This window comes from Camelus ferus, chromosome 6 (assembly GCF_009834535.1).
Source record: "Camelus ferus isolate YT-003-E chromosome 6, BCGSAC_Cfer_1.0, whole genome shotgun sequence".
NCBI lineage: Eukaryota > Metazoa > Chordata > Mammalia > Artiodactyla > Camelidae > Camelus > Camelus ferus.
The window spans coordinates 15,388,602-15,402,434 of record NC_045701.1 but is presented as its reverse complement, the minus strand read 5'-3'; the positions used below and the strand labels follow the sequence as shown (position 1 = coordinate 15,402,434).

Here is a 13,833-nt window from a genome sequence, read left to right as displayed (position 1 = left end):
TCTATTTAAAGACAGGAGATGCCAAATAAATAATCATCAACATTTAAAGTGTTAAAGAGATGATGCTAAGAGCAGAAAAAAGAAAACACTCAGTAACTATGATAGTTTTCAGACTTAATGATAAGAAAGGGCTTACTTACATTTCTCTGTTTGCTGGTCTATCTTGTAACCAATCCTTTAGTCAGAAACAAACACAAACAAAAATTAATGGAAAAAGTCTGTAGATGAAGCATAACTTTATCTGTTTTGTATCCTATAGCATGTTTTAAGAATGAAGGGCTGAAAAGTTAATATGATTTGTTTCATACCACTGAACTAATAAAATTAAAAAATGGATATAAAAGCTACTATGAGGCCATCCCATATGGTAGAATAAAGAATTCATGGGTGTTATTTTCTACAACATAACCATAGTCTAGCTAGTTCTTTGTTTCTGTTGACAATTTTGTTTTCTTAAAATACACATTTCTTTCTATGACTCTAAAAAATATTATGCCAGTTGCCAAAAGAAAAACACATCAAAGTATAAAGAGAAAAATCAAAATCATGCAAACAGTAAACAAAGAAATCACTAATAACAGGCATATTTCACTGAAGCTTTTTTATGTGTGTACGGTGGTCTTTATTCTGCAGTTTTATAATTATATTTCTAGATGTGAATTTACTTTTACCTCCCCAGCTTGGGACTTATGTATCCCAAATTTGAATTTTCATATATTTCATCCATTTGGAAAATTCTAAGTCATTTATAATCTCTTCAAACTCTGTCTATTCTTCTCAAGGCCAATTTAGAGGTATTTTCCATATCTTTTTATGCTTAACACATTTTCCATGTAATTATAATTTTATGTTACATTCTGGTCCAATTCAGTAAAGCTCTCTGTGCCTAATCTGTCTATTTTAATCCACATTGAGGTTTTTTTTTTTATTTCTAATTGTTTTTCAAATTTTCCAGCATTTCTGAGTAGTACTTCTTATTTTTTAAAAAAATATGTTAATACTTTCTCTTACGGCTTTCATCATACTTATTTTATAATCTCTGCAGCCAATAATTCTATTATTTTGAGTTATTAGATATCTAGTACTGTTTGTATAAGATGGCTCCCACGAGTTTTGTAATTTGGCAATGTGAGGTCATCTTCAATGGAACTTTATTTGCGGAAAAGTTGTGCAGTTTAGGTTCAGGATGCGTCCTTCCAGAAAGGAAGAATTGTTACCATGAAACTGTATTCACTAATCCCTTTTCCCTATTTAAATAATCTTTTTAATAATACAATCTATCTCCTTATAGCATAGTATTTTTTTTTCAAGCTTCAAAAATGTTTTAATAAGAATGGGCATCTGATCAATTTAGAAGATCCTCGTTTCCTTCCTGCATAAGATGGTGGCAAAATGCCAAGCAATAGCAGCAGCAGATCAAAGGCTTTAACAGGGTGAGATAAAACACTGGTGTACGAACATATAGACTAAAATATCCAAGGGGCTTCTCTCTCTGTTTATCATGGAGATGAATCCAAATCCCATTCACACACTGAACTTACAGTGCCCAGTTCCATGCAAAACCTGGGATTCCTCCCCCACCTGTCCCAGCAGCTTCCTGAGATCTTCTCCACTACCTCTGCTTGTCCCACCTGGGGCTAAAGAAAACTGGATAAATGAACTTGTTGTCTTCTACAGAACCTCTAGGGCCTCATGGTCACATTGCTTGGCAGGGTATGTATGAGTGAGGGAGAAGGTGTAAGTATGTGTGTGACATTCAGTCCAGTGGGACAGGGCCAAGTTAATAAGTTCTTGATGATCTAGGATCATAATTATGAGCACTGATTTCTATACTCCACTATAAGGGAGGAATTTATTTGCTTTCTCCAAGCTATGTGTCTTGGTTGCCAGAGCCAGCTTTTAAAGACTATTTGTAAAATCAAGTATTATCTCAACTGGCTGGGAATGACTTCATATAATTAGTTTCAATTCAGAGATTCCTGCCTTTCTTTCTTTTGCATACATTTTTTCTTTAAAAATTTCTCACTAATCACTACCGGAAGAAACTATTTTCTGTAACTGCTACCATGCACTGAGGTCAGTTTTCTAAGGCAAAATTTTTTTTGAAAGTTAGATATAATCTCAAATAAAATATCACCATCTTTAGCTATTCTCTAGTAAATATGTATTTTAAAATATGCCTTTGTTTAATTGAAATGTACAAACCGGTAGTAAAGCTGCTTTGGAATCTACTTCATGAGTGTCTTCTGTAGATGGCCTTCTACTGCTACTTTTCACTAAAAGAAAATTTAAAGAAATAAAAACGTTAAACAACTGAAAAATTTTATGACCAACTAACCAAACACAAAGTGTTTCCAGGCTTAATATAACTTTCCTAAGATAACTTATCCTCTCCCTAACACTGCTGAACATTAAGAGTTACATGAGGTCATGGGTCTCCTGACAAGATACCAAAATTTTTCAATTTATTTCTGTGAAAAGGCAATATATTTCCTCCAATTTCTTACATATCCTTCCAAAGATATTTTGTGTTTGTATACATACCCCTGCTTTTTTTTTTTTTAACATAAGTGCTAGTATGATTTATATTATGTATCTTAGGGGGTTTTGTTGGTAGTTTTTTAACTTTAAGCTTAGAAATCTTTCCATATAAATGCACAGAGTACTTCTCTATTCTATTTTGTTGTCAGTTATATTAAACTTCATACAATGGATATACAATAATTTATTTAACCAAACTCCTACTGATAAACATTTGGTCTGATTTCAATCTCTTGCTATAACAATGTTGCAATAAATAATCTTACACATAAATCATTTTATAGTAATAGAAAAACAGAATAGTTCATCTTTTCCCCCAATTTAAGATGCCACATTTGCCATATTTTGTTTGTTTATGCTAAACAAACTTCAGAATCAAGCTTATTTCCAAAAAAAAGTGAGGATGTTAAATTTTTCATTAACTTAAAATTAACTTAATGAAAAAATAAGGGAAAAACTTTATAATGAATTGTAAAGTGAAATCTTAGAACGAAAGTTGTATCCCAAGAGTAAGGGGCAAAAAGAACAGATTGAAAGAATCTAGTGTTGATTTAACCAAAATTATGATATAACTACACTGGTGGGAAAGGGTACAGACATTTATGTGTGGATATGTGTTTGGAAAGGAGGGGGGTAGTTCAATTCTTGCCTTCTTTAATGGGAAGTCAATAGCTATTGCCTAAAACGGAAATAAGAGGATGCAAAATTGTAGGCATGCTAACTTTAGAAATAATATCCATGTTATCTGAAAATGATGAGTTTTATTTCTTTCCTCCTAATCCTTCTACCATTTATTTTTCTTCCTTTTTTCCTCTGGCTAGAATGTTACATAGAAATGATAACAGCCAGAATACTTGTCCTGTCCTCCACCTAGAGCTTTCAATATTTCACTGTGCAGTATGGTATATGTGATAAGTTTTTATTTATGTCCTTTATTCAGTTTAAGGAAACTCCATTCTTTTCTTATTTTGCTATAAGTTTAATCATGAATGATGCTGAATTTCATCAAATGCCTTTTCAGCAGCTATTAAGATGATCATATGATTTTTTTCCCCTTTAATCTGTTGCTATTATGCCTTAATCGTATTTCTGAATGTTAAACCAACTTGCACTCCTCGAACAAATCCAACTTGGGAAAGAAAAGGGGAAATGATGGTGAGGCTTTTCTTAAGGAACTTCATAAAGATTGTATGTACATGACTGAAAAGCTAAATAGTCAGTGTATGCGCATATAATAACTATGACTCAAAAAAAGCAACATATGGAAACATCTCCAGGCCATTTAATTTTTAAATGAAAAATTAAAAGTGCAGGACAACATGTAGGTATGCTACCTTTTGTGTAAAAGATGAGAGGTAGAAAAGACTGTATTGTCATGTATGGCTGTGTAAGCATGGAACCTCTAGAGGAAAAACAAAATTAACAGTGGCTACACATGGGATTGGAGTGAGAGTGAGACTAAGACTGATTTTCAAAATGCTTGTGTATACATGTGTGTGTGTATTTTAATTCTGAACCAAATAATGTATTAGCTATTTTTGAAAGTTAAGTTAGAAAAATAAGTTGAGTAAATGACTATACAGATTAAAACACAAAAGATTCATTTGTAAAAGTTAAAATCAGCAGATCTGTAAAAACCAAGTCTTTGGATTTCATCTTTCAGGACTAAACAATTTAGAAAAGAAAAAAAATGTTAGGATTATGTTTTATTCAAGGTTAATTGCAACAACGATGGACTGGAATCTTTATTTTCTGTCTCCCGAAGCATCCACTGCTCAGGCGTGTGACATACATAAAATAGATTTAAAGCTTAAATTAGTATGTTTGCTAACATAATTCATGTAGTCAAAACACTCACCTTGTTCTGAATGGAGAGGAATAGAGGTTTTGTGACACTCAGAAAATCCAGCATGAGAACTCATGTGTTTCAAAGTGTTTTCAGACGGAATATCATTCTGCAAATTGTACACATACACAATTTTAAAATAATTGAACTAAATTTCAAATCACTGTTCTAAGTAGTAAAACAGTAGATAGCTCAATATGCTTTTTTTTCTATCTAGACGTCAAAGGGTATATTACAAATTATAGTTATTTCCTTCATCATCAATTTCAAAAACAGTATCTAAATACCCTACTTGCTCATTGTTCATAAATCCATCTGAATGAATCCTTTTTCATAGTAATACAAGTTCATAAGAAATTTGGTGGAAAAATAGTAAACCTGTGGGGAAAATAAAAAAAATTTACCAATTCATCTAAAAAAGAAAAAACTGGAGGGTGAAGGTAGCTCAGTGGTAGAGTACAGGCCTAGCATGCATGAGGTTCTGGGTTCAATCCCTAGTACTTCCATTGGAAACAAAAACAAAAACAAAAACCCTCAAAGACCTATCAGTAAAGGGATGGAGAATTAAATCATAGGACATACATACAATGGAATGGGGAAAAATGTATTAAAAAATGAAAAATAAAACTACGAACATGTATTACTTTAAAAAAAAAGAAAAAACTACTCCTCTACACTAACAGTGACACAGAGGTAAGAACAATTTGGAGGGTAAAGGAGTGGAGGGGCAATTTCTTTTGGGGAGGGTCTTGATAGCTTCCTTGTTGACCTGTATAAGCTATCTGTGTAACAAAGATCTATCTGATCATTATTTGTCAAATTTCAATTTTTTTTTCAGATTTGTTTTGATTTGTCTATGTTTCGTATTTTTAGTTACTCGTCTCTTTACAACCTTCTCTTGATATTTGTTTAAAAAACCCTCCTGGCTTTATTGACTTAATATTTCTATTTTCTTGAGTGATGATTTGAATTTTTATTTTTAAATCTGGAATTCATCTGAGCTTACGAAGTGATATGAGAACATAAAAAGATGTTTCCAAATTTCTGCCCAGTTGTCCAATTTGTATTTACAGACAAAGCATTCCCTTTCTGATCAATTTCTAATCCAATCCTTACTAAATTCTTATTTGTAGAAGGGCAATTTCAGAGTCACCAAAATGTTTCACTGAATATTTATGTTTCAACTGTATTACCTACATAGATATTTTAGTCTCTAATAGCTAATTATCCTTCATTTTCTTCCTTTTACTTATTCATTTTTCCAGATGAACTAATTTCATGAAACTAATAGAGAAGAACCAGTACCTTCATCTTGTTTCTTTTTTTTAGCTATAAACAGGTCATGCTATTATGTAACTCTAAAATATTTCCAAACTTCTACCCACTGTCAGAAATGTTACTACTGACAGGCATATGTAGAATAGATAAACAAGATTATACCATACAGCACAGGGAAATACAAGATCTTGTGGTAGCTTACAGTGAAAAAAAAAAAGTGACAGTGAATATATGTATGTTCATGTATAACTGAAAAACTGTGCTCTACACTGGAATTTGACACAACATTGTAAAATGACTATAACTCAATAAAAAAAATGTTTAAAAAAATTTTTTTAAATGTTACTACCACAATAAGCTACTACTTTCATTAAATAAATATAACTAATATCTAAAGAAACTTAAGCTTTTCTACCTCTGATGCTTCACACTTTGCACATTACAGGTGATTATTTGGACAACAGAAAATGCTAATAACCTTTCTTCTGTAGTCACAAAGTAACTCCTTTCAGATCTTAGAGGTTTTCTTTTGGAACCAGTTCTAGTTATTTCTTGTTTGCTTTATTTAAGTATTCTATTTAAAGTATCTTCCTTTATATATACCCTTTGATGCAATGACACAACAATTTCATAGAACCATCTCTGACAAATTCTAATATGGAACTGATAGATGGGCTTCAAGGTATTTTTCCTGGCTAAAATCCAGGTATTTATATAGCTTGTAAAAATGTATGCTATTTTCACTCTGTAGCTGAGAAATCATACTCTTTGTTTCCTCCTGACTCCTTAACAACTTCACACAATGATTACTTTAATTAGGCCTTATCTATCTCATGTTCTCTATCCCAGTTCCCATCAGTCTTGCTGGAAAAGTGCCTTAAAAATATCAGTGCAAGGACCTACTGTACAACACAGGGAACTATATTCAGTATCTTGTAATAACCCATAATGGAAAATATTCTGAAAAAGAATCAATCTATCTATCTATCTGTCTATCTGTCTATCTATCTAAACCACTTTGCTGTACACCTGAAACATAAATTAACTATACTTTAAAAGAAAGTATCAGTGAACTCTCTAATTTTTTTTAATTTGTATAATTTATATACAATAAGTCACACAGATCTTAAGTGATAAAATGATAGCTTAGAGTTTTAGCACTATTTCTTTCAAGCTCTAAATATCTGTATGACAATCCTCTCTTTCAGTCCTTCTGCCTCAAAAGAAGTTGTATTTTCTTCCTAAGATCATCACCTTTGAGTGTCTGATTTCACTCCATCCGTGTCTTCATGCCTTTTCAATTATAATTCCAGTCAGCTCTCCCTCCCTTCAAGAAACTCAAAGATGTAACAATACAACTTTTTTAAAAAACCCTTGGTTTCCCTACTGGTTCCTCTCCCTCATTTTAAAACATTCATAAATCTTTCTTATTTACTAAGCCAATTAAGAAAACAACAAAGCCTTTAACAATTCTGCTACTCATTCAAGTTCTTGAACCATCTTGTTACTGTTTAATCTATAGTGAGGTCGACTCCTCTATTCCCTTATAATTGCCACAATTTTTATTTTGCATCCTCCAGTATATTGAAATTGCATTCATGCAGGCAACCTAATTCAGGGGTCTAAGGTCTTATTCTCCTAGACTTTTCTGAAGCATCAGCAACTACTATACATTCTCTCTTTTTGAAATTCTCCTGCACTGATTCTCTGATGACTGTTTCTACATCATGTTAACTGCTACCTCTATGAGTACTACTTTACTGTACCTTTTTTCTCCTCTTAATTTCTAAGATATGGGAAGCATCTGAAGCTCAGGTTTACTTCTCAACTTGACTTTCTCTCTTTTGAAGATATGCCAATATGTATCATTGATCTTGAATTTTCTCTCAAGCTGTAGTCTTGCTTTTTCAACTACCATTTTGATATTTCTACCTTATTGGCTTACTGTTCTCTCACATTTAATTATTACTATTTTTAAAATATATTGTTATTGAAATAGTCAGTTTACAATGTTGTGTCAATTTCTGATGTACAGCACAATACTTCAGTCATGTAGCAACATACATACATTCATTTTCATATTCTTCTTAACAGTAAGTTGTAAGACATTGAATACAGTTCCTTGTGCTATACAGTATAAACTGGCTATTTATTTTATACATAGTAGTTAGTATCTGCAAATCTCGAATCACATTTAATAATTTTAAACAGAATCTAATCCCTCCCACACTGAATCACATTTTTTCCAATTTAACTATTACTATACATGGTGCTACAGAAGTCACTATTATCAGTGTCTAGAAGCTTCTTTCTTTCCATTTCCATGTGTCTTTGTCAAGATCATGTCACCTCTCTCCTGAATTATGATCAAAACTTTCTAAAAAACCTTCCGTGTCAATGGTTAGTCCAATTCATGCTGTATGTTTTGCTGGATTAGTGGTTTGACAAGGATAATGAAAAATCTCCAATGGCTTCTTTCTCTGATCAAAGGAATTTTTCAAAAATATTTCACTTGTTATTTAAGCATCTATCCATCTAGTCCTGTGGCACAGAATACAAATGGTCTAGCAAAATCCAATCTCCCCTACTTTTTTCAAACAGCTAAATTACATTTCCACGCCTCCTTTACAATTAGGTGTGATCATGTGACAAATAAATATACTTCTAAATTACCCCAATCCTGGATTATTTTACAGCCATATTTCCTACAACTTCCTCAGGTGATGAACCTGTTCACTGGTCAAAGTAACATTTGCTTTACCATATTCTATATATCCTCTGGCTTTGCTTCACTACTGTTCATGTTGCTCCTACCTGAAATACACTTTTGTCTGTTAAAATTGCTACTTATCCTTCCACAACTTTTAAAAATGGTTAGAAAATATCACGCAAATTATACTCTTATAAGTTCACTGAACATCTACTTCCTACATCTAAAGGAATATGCATATTTTAAGTTGACTTTCTGACTCCCACATGTACTAAAGAGACTTTACCTGATAAGTAGGCATCTCCGAATACTCCACAATCGTATTTCTTACATCATTCTCCTGGCCCTATTTGAGGCAAGAAATACAAATTTAAAGGCAAATATGAAAAGAAAGAGATTCCTCATATAATCATTAAATCTCATTTTCCATATAATCACTAATTAAATCCCAAGTTAACAAAATCTAGTTAATAGACATTAAATTATTCTCTTTGGTAAAATACTTCATTCTTTTATTTTTTATTTTTAATGGAGGTACTGGGGACTGAACCCAAGACAGGGGCATGGGGAGGGGAGATTAGGTTTATTTATTTATTTATTTATTTATTTAAGTAAAATACTTTAATCAGAATATACAATACAATGTTAGTATTTATAGCACCAAAATGCACTAGAGTCTACTGTTTCAATGTAGGACAATAAGCAATATGTCCTGACAGCAATTACACAATTAACTATGGATCATATATGATAAATAATCATTCATAGATATTATGTAATTAACTACATTTTATGTCATTATCACTTCTTTGGCTTTCATTTTAGGAAAGCTTTATTTCCATTGTATTTATCACTTGATCATTTCCACAACTTGAGTTCTTAGGGGATCGAGAAACTTAGCACTTTCCCAGGCCCTCTTAATTATGTTGGTGTAACTACGATGTTCCCCTCAGGCTCTACATAATTATGGGAAACTTATGAAAGCAACAGTTAAGAAATAAAAACTAATTTTCAGCCAGGAAACACACCTTTCTGCTAGATGTTCTACAGACTTAAAACTCATTTAATCAACATTTATTGAACTTCTTTTACACTTTGTATATTATATTGTAGTTACTGGCATATTCAGGTTTTTACTGCTAGACCACAGGTTCCTTGAGGACCAGGGTTATGTCCTAGTGAACTTTTGGGCCTGTGAAAGAGTTGAACTCAAGAAGTATTTAGTCAGTGAAAAGCATACAAGGAAAAGCACTTTTAAAAAGAGAAATGTTAAATAGGTGATCTTTTTATTTTAGTTAAAAAAATACAAACTATTTGTACATTTTTTCATATTCCTCAATTATTTCTTTTTTTTCAAATTGCATATAGCTTCAAATATTTGGGATCATCATGTTAAAACTGTGATTTTACTAAAAAAAAAAAGAAGTGTTTAATTCTATTTTGTACTAAACCCCCAAACAGCAAAATAAAATTGAATTGTGCTGTGGTAAGGATTTACTTACAGATAACATTTCTTTCATCTTGTTTGATGTTTCTTTAAACCTCTGTAAATCCATGCTATCTCTGTGTCCTTGAAAAGGAAAAAAAAAAAAATATAACAAAAAATTTTTTAAATCAAAATAACTCATTGTCTATTCTATTCAAACAAGTGATTTATGTTGTTTTGTAAGTAGTTTTGATCGTTCTGAAGTTTCCTGTAGCTCTTTTGATAAATACTGAAAATACCTGTCAAAAAGCTGGAGATGAGTAGTTCAGTTTACAGTAACAGGATCCTAAAATAATCCAACATGTGATAATAAAGTGGATTGCTTGACATTTAAAATAAAAAAGGAGGAGCATTCATTTTTATTATCAGTAAAATTATAAAAGCACTATATATACTTATTATACATATAGCATATGCATATTACATATAAATATAGGTATATCATATATACACCTCTATCCCAGTGGCAATATACTAACCAACAAGCTAAAATGCGTTTTTTAAAAATAAATTGGGATAGATTTTATGTAGGGAAAGTTATCTCTGTAAATCCACAGTGAACTCTCATTGCCTAGCAGTAAAGATGAGCATGCTCAGTACCCAGATAACTTACAGCGTTGGCCCTAATGTGGAGATTTTACATGGACTTAACATATTCTCTGAATGATCTCTATACAGTGTTCCATAATTAGGTAAATTTCTAGGCTGGGAAGACTCAAAAAAGTGTTAAGGACAAGGTTAGAAAGCCATGGAAAAATTCAAACTTGAAGAGACAGAGGACCTTCTTCATACCTTGGAATATTCTGGTTATGCCCACAAACAAACAAAATTGTTTTCTAAGAATTCTTTATTAAATACTTAAATAATCTGACAGGAAGACTGTTAGGACACTATAGTTGCCCAAATACTTGGGATTTAGCTAGCTCTATGAAGCATTCCCTCTTCACCTTTTCCTTCCATGTGGCATACTGTCAGCATTTAAATATGCTTAAGTCTCTGTCGTCATTAAAAACAAAACAAATTCAAAAACCTTAAACATAAGAATCACAATCATAGTTTTTTCTTTCTTTTTGCCTTCATTGCCTAAGCTTTTAAGAGTCACTCCCTCAGTCATAGTTATTTCTTTCTTTTTGCCTTCATTGCCAAGCTTTTAAGAGTCGCTCCTCAGTCACCCTCTTTACATTCCCTCCTTCCATCTGTACTTTATTTCACTATAATCTGGCTTTCCCCTCTACCACTTCCAGTTTTCACCAAGGTCATTAATATGTTATCATTGCCAAAATAAATATATTTCAGTCCTTATTTTACTTGAGCTGAGGTGAAAGAATGAATCATTCCCTTCCAAAATGCTCTCCTCACTGGGTATCTAAATGAGTCGACCATAAATACTCATTTTCTAAGTACAGCCTTGGCTTTTCCTGCTATTCTAATATAAATATTAGTAGTACACCCTATCATTCTCAAAAGTGTACTGGTTTAGATGAAAAACTATATGGGCACCCTACTTATAAGACAATGCTTTTTCCCAGTAACTTCTAGCCTCCCTTGTACCTTTATAAATGTAACATTTATGAATCACTCAAGTTCTTTCAACAAAAGTTGATCAAATTAAAGAGACTATCTACAAACACAAAAGACAAAATCCAAGTTAAGTTTTCCATAGATGTTACTACAGTCAACTGCAGCAGAGGTATGTATGTGCCAACTTAATTATTACAGCTCAATCCAACCTTTCCCCCGCACTTCTGATTCCTTTAAAAAAATTTTAGAACTATATTCCATGAAAAAGTAGTCCACTTGTCACACAAGTACATGATTTATTAATCAGCCATTTATTTTTATTTCTAAGGTGATAATTATCATTAAAAAGTAAATAATGTTGATACACAAATATCAGTTTGCCAAACTTACCTACAAATGCTCCAAATTCTATATTATCTCCTTCTGCAGCTTTAGAACAAACAGTTTCTTGATCTTTGGTTACAGTTTCTAAGTGGCTTTTGCAACTTGGCTGGGATGGTGTACTAACAAAAAGTTTTGTTGGTGGAGTTGATAGATGTGGTATGCTATTAGATGAGTTGCCTGACTTTTGATTTTTACTAAACATTTTTAAAGTTTCGATCCCATGGAGTCTCTGTCGCAGTTCTGGAGGAGAGACAGCACTTGGGAATAAGGCACCACAAGAGGAACCAGCCTCTGGATAACTGAATTCTTTTCTCTGGGGTATTACAGGTAAATCCTGACCAAATATGTTACACTGGGAATCTTTTTCATCTTTCATAAAAATATTGCAAAGAAAAGGATTATTACTTTCAAGACCACCTTGAGGAAGAGAGGAGCTAAGTGTATTTACAACACTGTGCTTTTTCCATACAGAAGGTCTTACAGGACCATCATCAATAAGGTTTTGAGCCAAATGTTTGGAAATGCTCAATTCTCGTGTGATTTCATTGTGAACTTTGCTAGCTTCTGAAGCTTTCTGGGCAGTGAGCGTTTTCAATGTATCTACAGTCAGTGCTGAAAGATCTTGCAAATGGCCAATCTGAGAATCTAATGACTGTAATGATCTTTTGATATAGTTGACACGATCTCCAACTTCTTTAATCTGAATGCACATCTGCTCCACTCTGTAAGAGAAAAACAGGCTTTTTACAAATGTTAAAAATTAATGTTTTAGTGGGGAGAGGTATAGCTCAGTGGTAGAGTGTGTGCTTAGCATGCATGAGGTCCTGCTCAATTCCCAGTACCTTCATTAAAAAAAAGTTTTTTTAATTAATGTTTTAGAAATTATTTTTGTAATCTCAATAAATGATAATGGTAAAAAGAATTTGACACACACTTTTAAAAAAGGTAAGATATAAAATAAGGTATGATTATTCATTTATACAAAGCACACCTTTATGTTAAAGAAGGATCCAGTGCTAACTTTATTATAACAAAAATTCAAGATTTCAAAACAGTTTTGTGCCATAAGCTATTTATTCCAATTTTCCCACATCAGACTAATACAAAAAAATGTGTGTGTATACAGCTATATAAACATGGATCTACTATCACCATTACCATAACTACACAAACACCATACACTTTTAAAATGTAGCAGAGCCGATGGAAAGAAACAAATGTTTTAAAATGAAGACAGGTTTAATCTTCTCTACCTACTAGTAAAGAACATTAACTCTTTTCTGCCCTCTGTAGCAAGGGTAAAAAATAACAAGAGATTGGCTTACTGACTTACATGAAATACTTGAAGTAACTAAACTGTCTCCCAATACATAACGTAAAACCATCACTAAGCTGACTTGCTTGACAAACATAAATGAAATAATGACCATGTATAAGGCCCATAACTAATACAACCCATTTGGACATAAAATCAATTATAATTAAACAGCTTCCAAACCTTTCAAAAGTGACACGAATTCTCTCCTCACTCCCAGAATGGAATTTATCATCTTTTTCATTAAAATACATCTCAACACACTGTTCTTCAAAATCATGAAGTTTCTTTTGATCTTCTTCTGTTAAAAAAAGTTCTAAGGAGAAAAAAGAAAAAAAAAAAATCAATGAAGATACTATGTACATCATCAGCACTTTTTTCTCTTTTTATTGGTGTGCGTCTGAAGTCCTGGACAAGTATTTCCACTTTTTTCTTCATTCACAGTGTGATAGCCACAGAATAGTTTCAGGTACTTCTTCCTTTTCTAATTTCCAGTCTCCTATGAAACACCTCCCCCATCTATCCCTCATACCTCTCCCTCACATACCCAGGTAGAGGAATTTAAGAACTGATTTGGTAGAACAGAAAGCCACTGTAAGCCACTGTAAAATTTTAAGAGCAGTTTGATTAGTCTCATGTGGTGCATAGAATGTACTAAAAGTGTTATTGTTTACAGAGCAGCCAAAATGGTTTGTAGACTAGCAAGAGTTATGATTTACATTAGCATTTTCAACAAAAACAAACTGAGATGC

At 32.4% G+C, this 13,833-nt stretch overlaps 1 protein-coding gene across 1 annotated transcript in view; it reads right to left on the bottom strand.

The window, feature by feature from the left end:
* The window catches only part of TRPM7 (transient receptor potential cation channel subfamily M member 7), a 99,377-nt gene that overhangs the window by 17,119 nt on the left and 68,425 nt on the right, over window positions 1-13,833 (bottom strand). The window contains exons 25-31 of the mRNA XM_032481212.1: window positions 13,265-13,397; window positions 11,773-12,488; window positions 9,878-9,945; window positions 8,662-8,721; window positions 4,400-4,496; window positions 2,206-2,276; window positions 141-175 (exon numbers count right to left, since the gene is read on the bottom strand). Coding sequence (XP_032337103.1) covers window positions 141-175; window positions 2,206-2,276; window positions 4,400-4,496; window positions 8,662-8,721; window positions 9,878-9,945; window positions 11,773-12,488; window positions 13,265-13,397 — 1,180 coding nt within the window. The remainder of the gene's footprint in view (window positions 1-140; window positions 176-2,205; window positions 2,277-4,399; window positions 4,497-8,661; window positions 8,722-9,877; window positions 9,946-11,772; window positions 12,489-13,264; window positions 13,398-13,833) is intronic.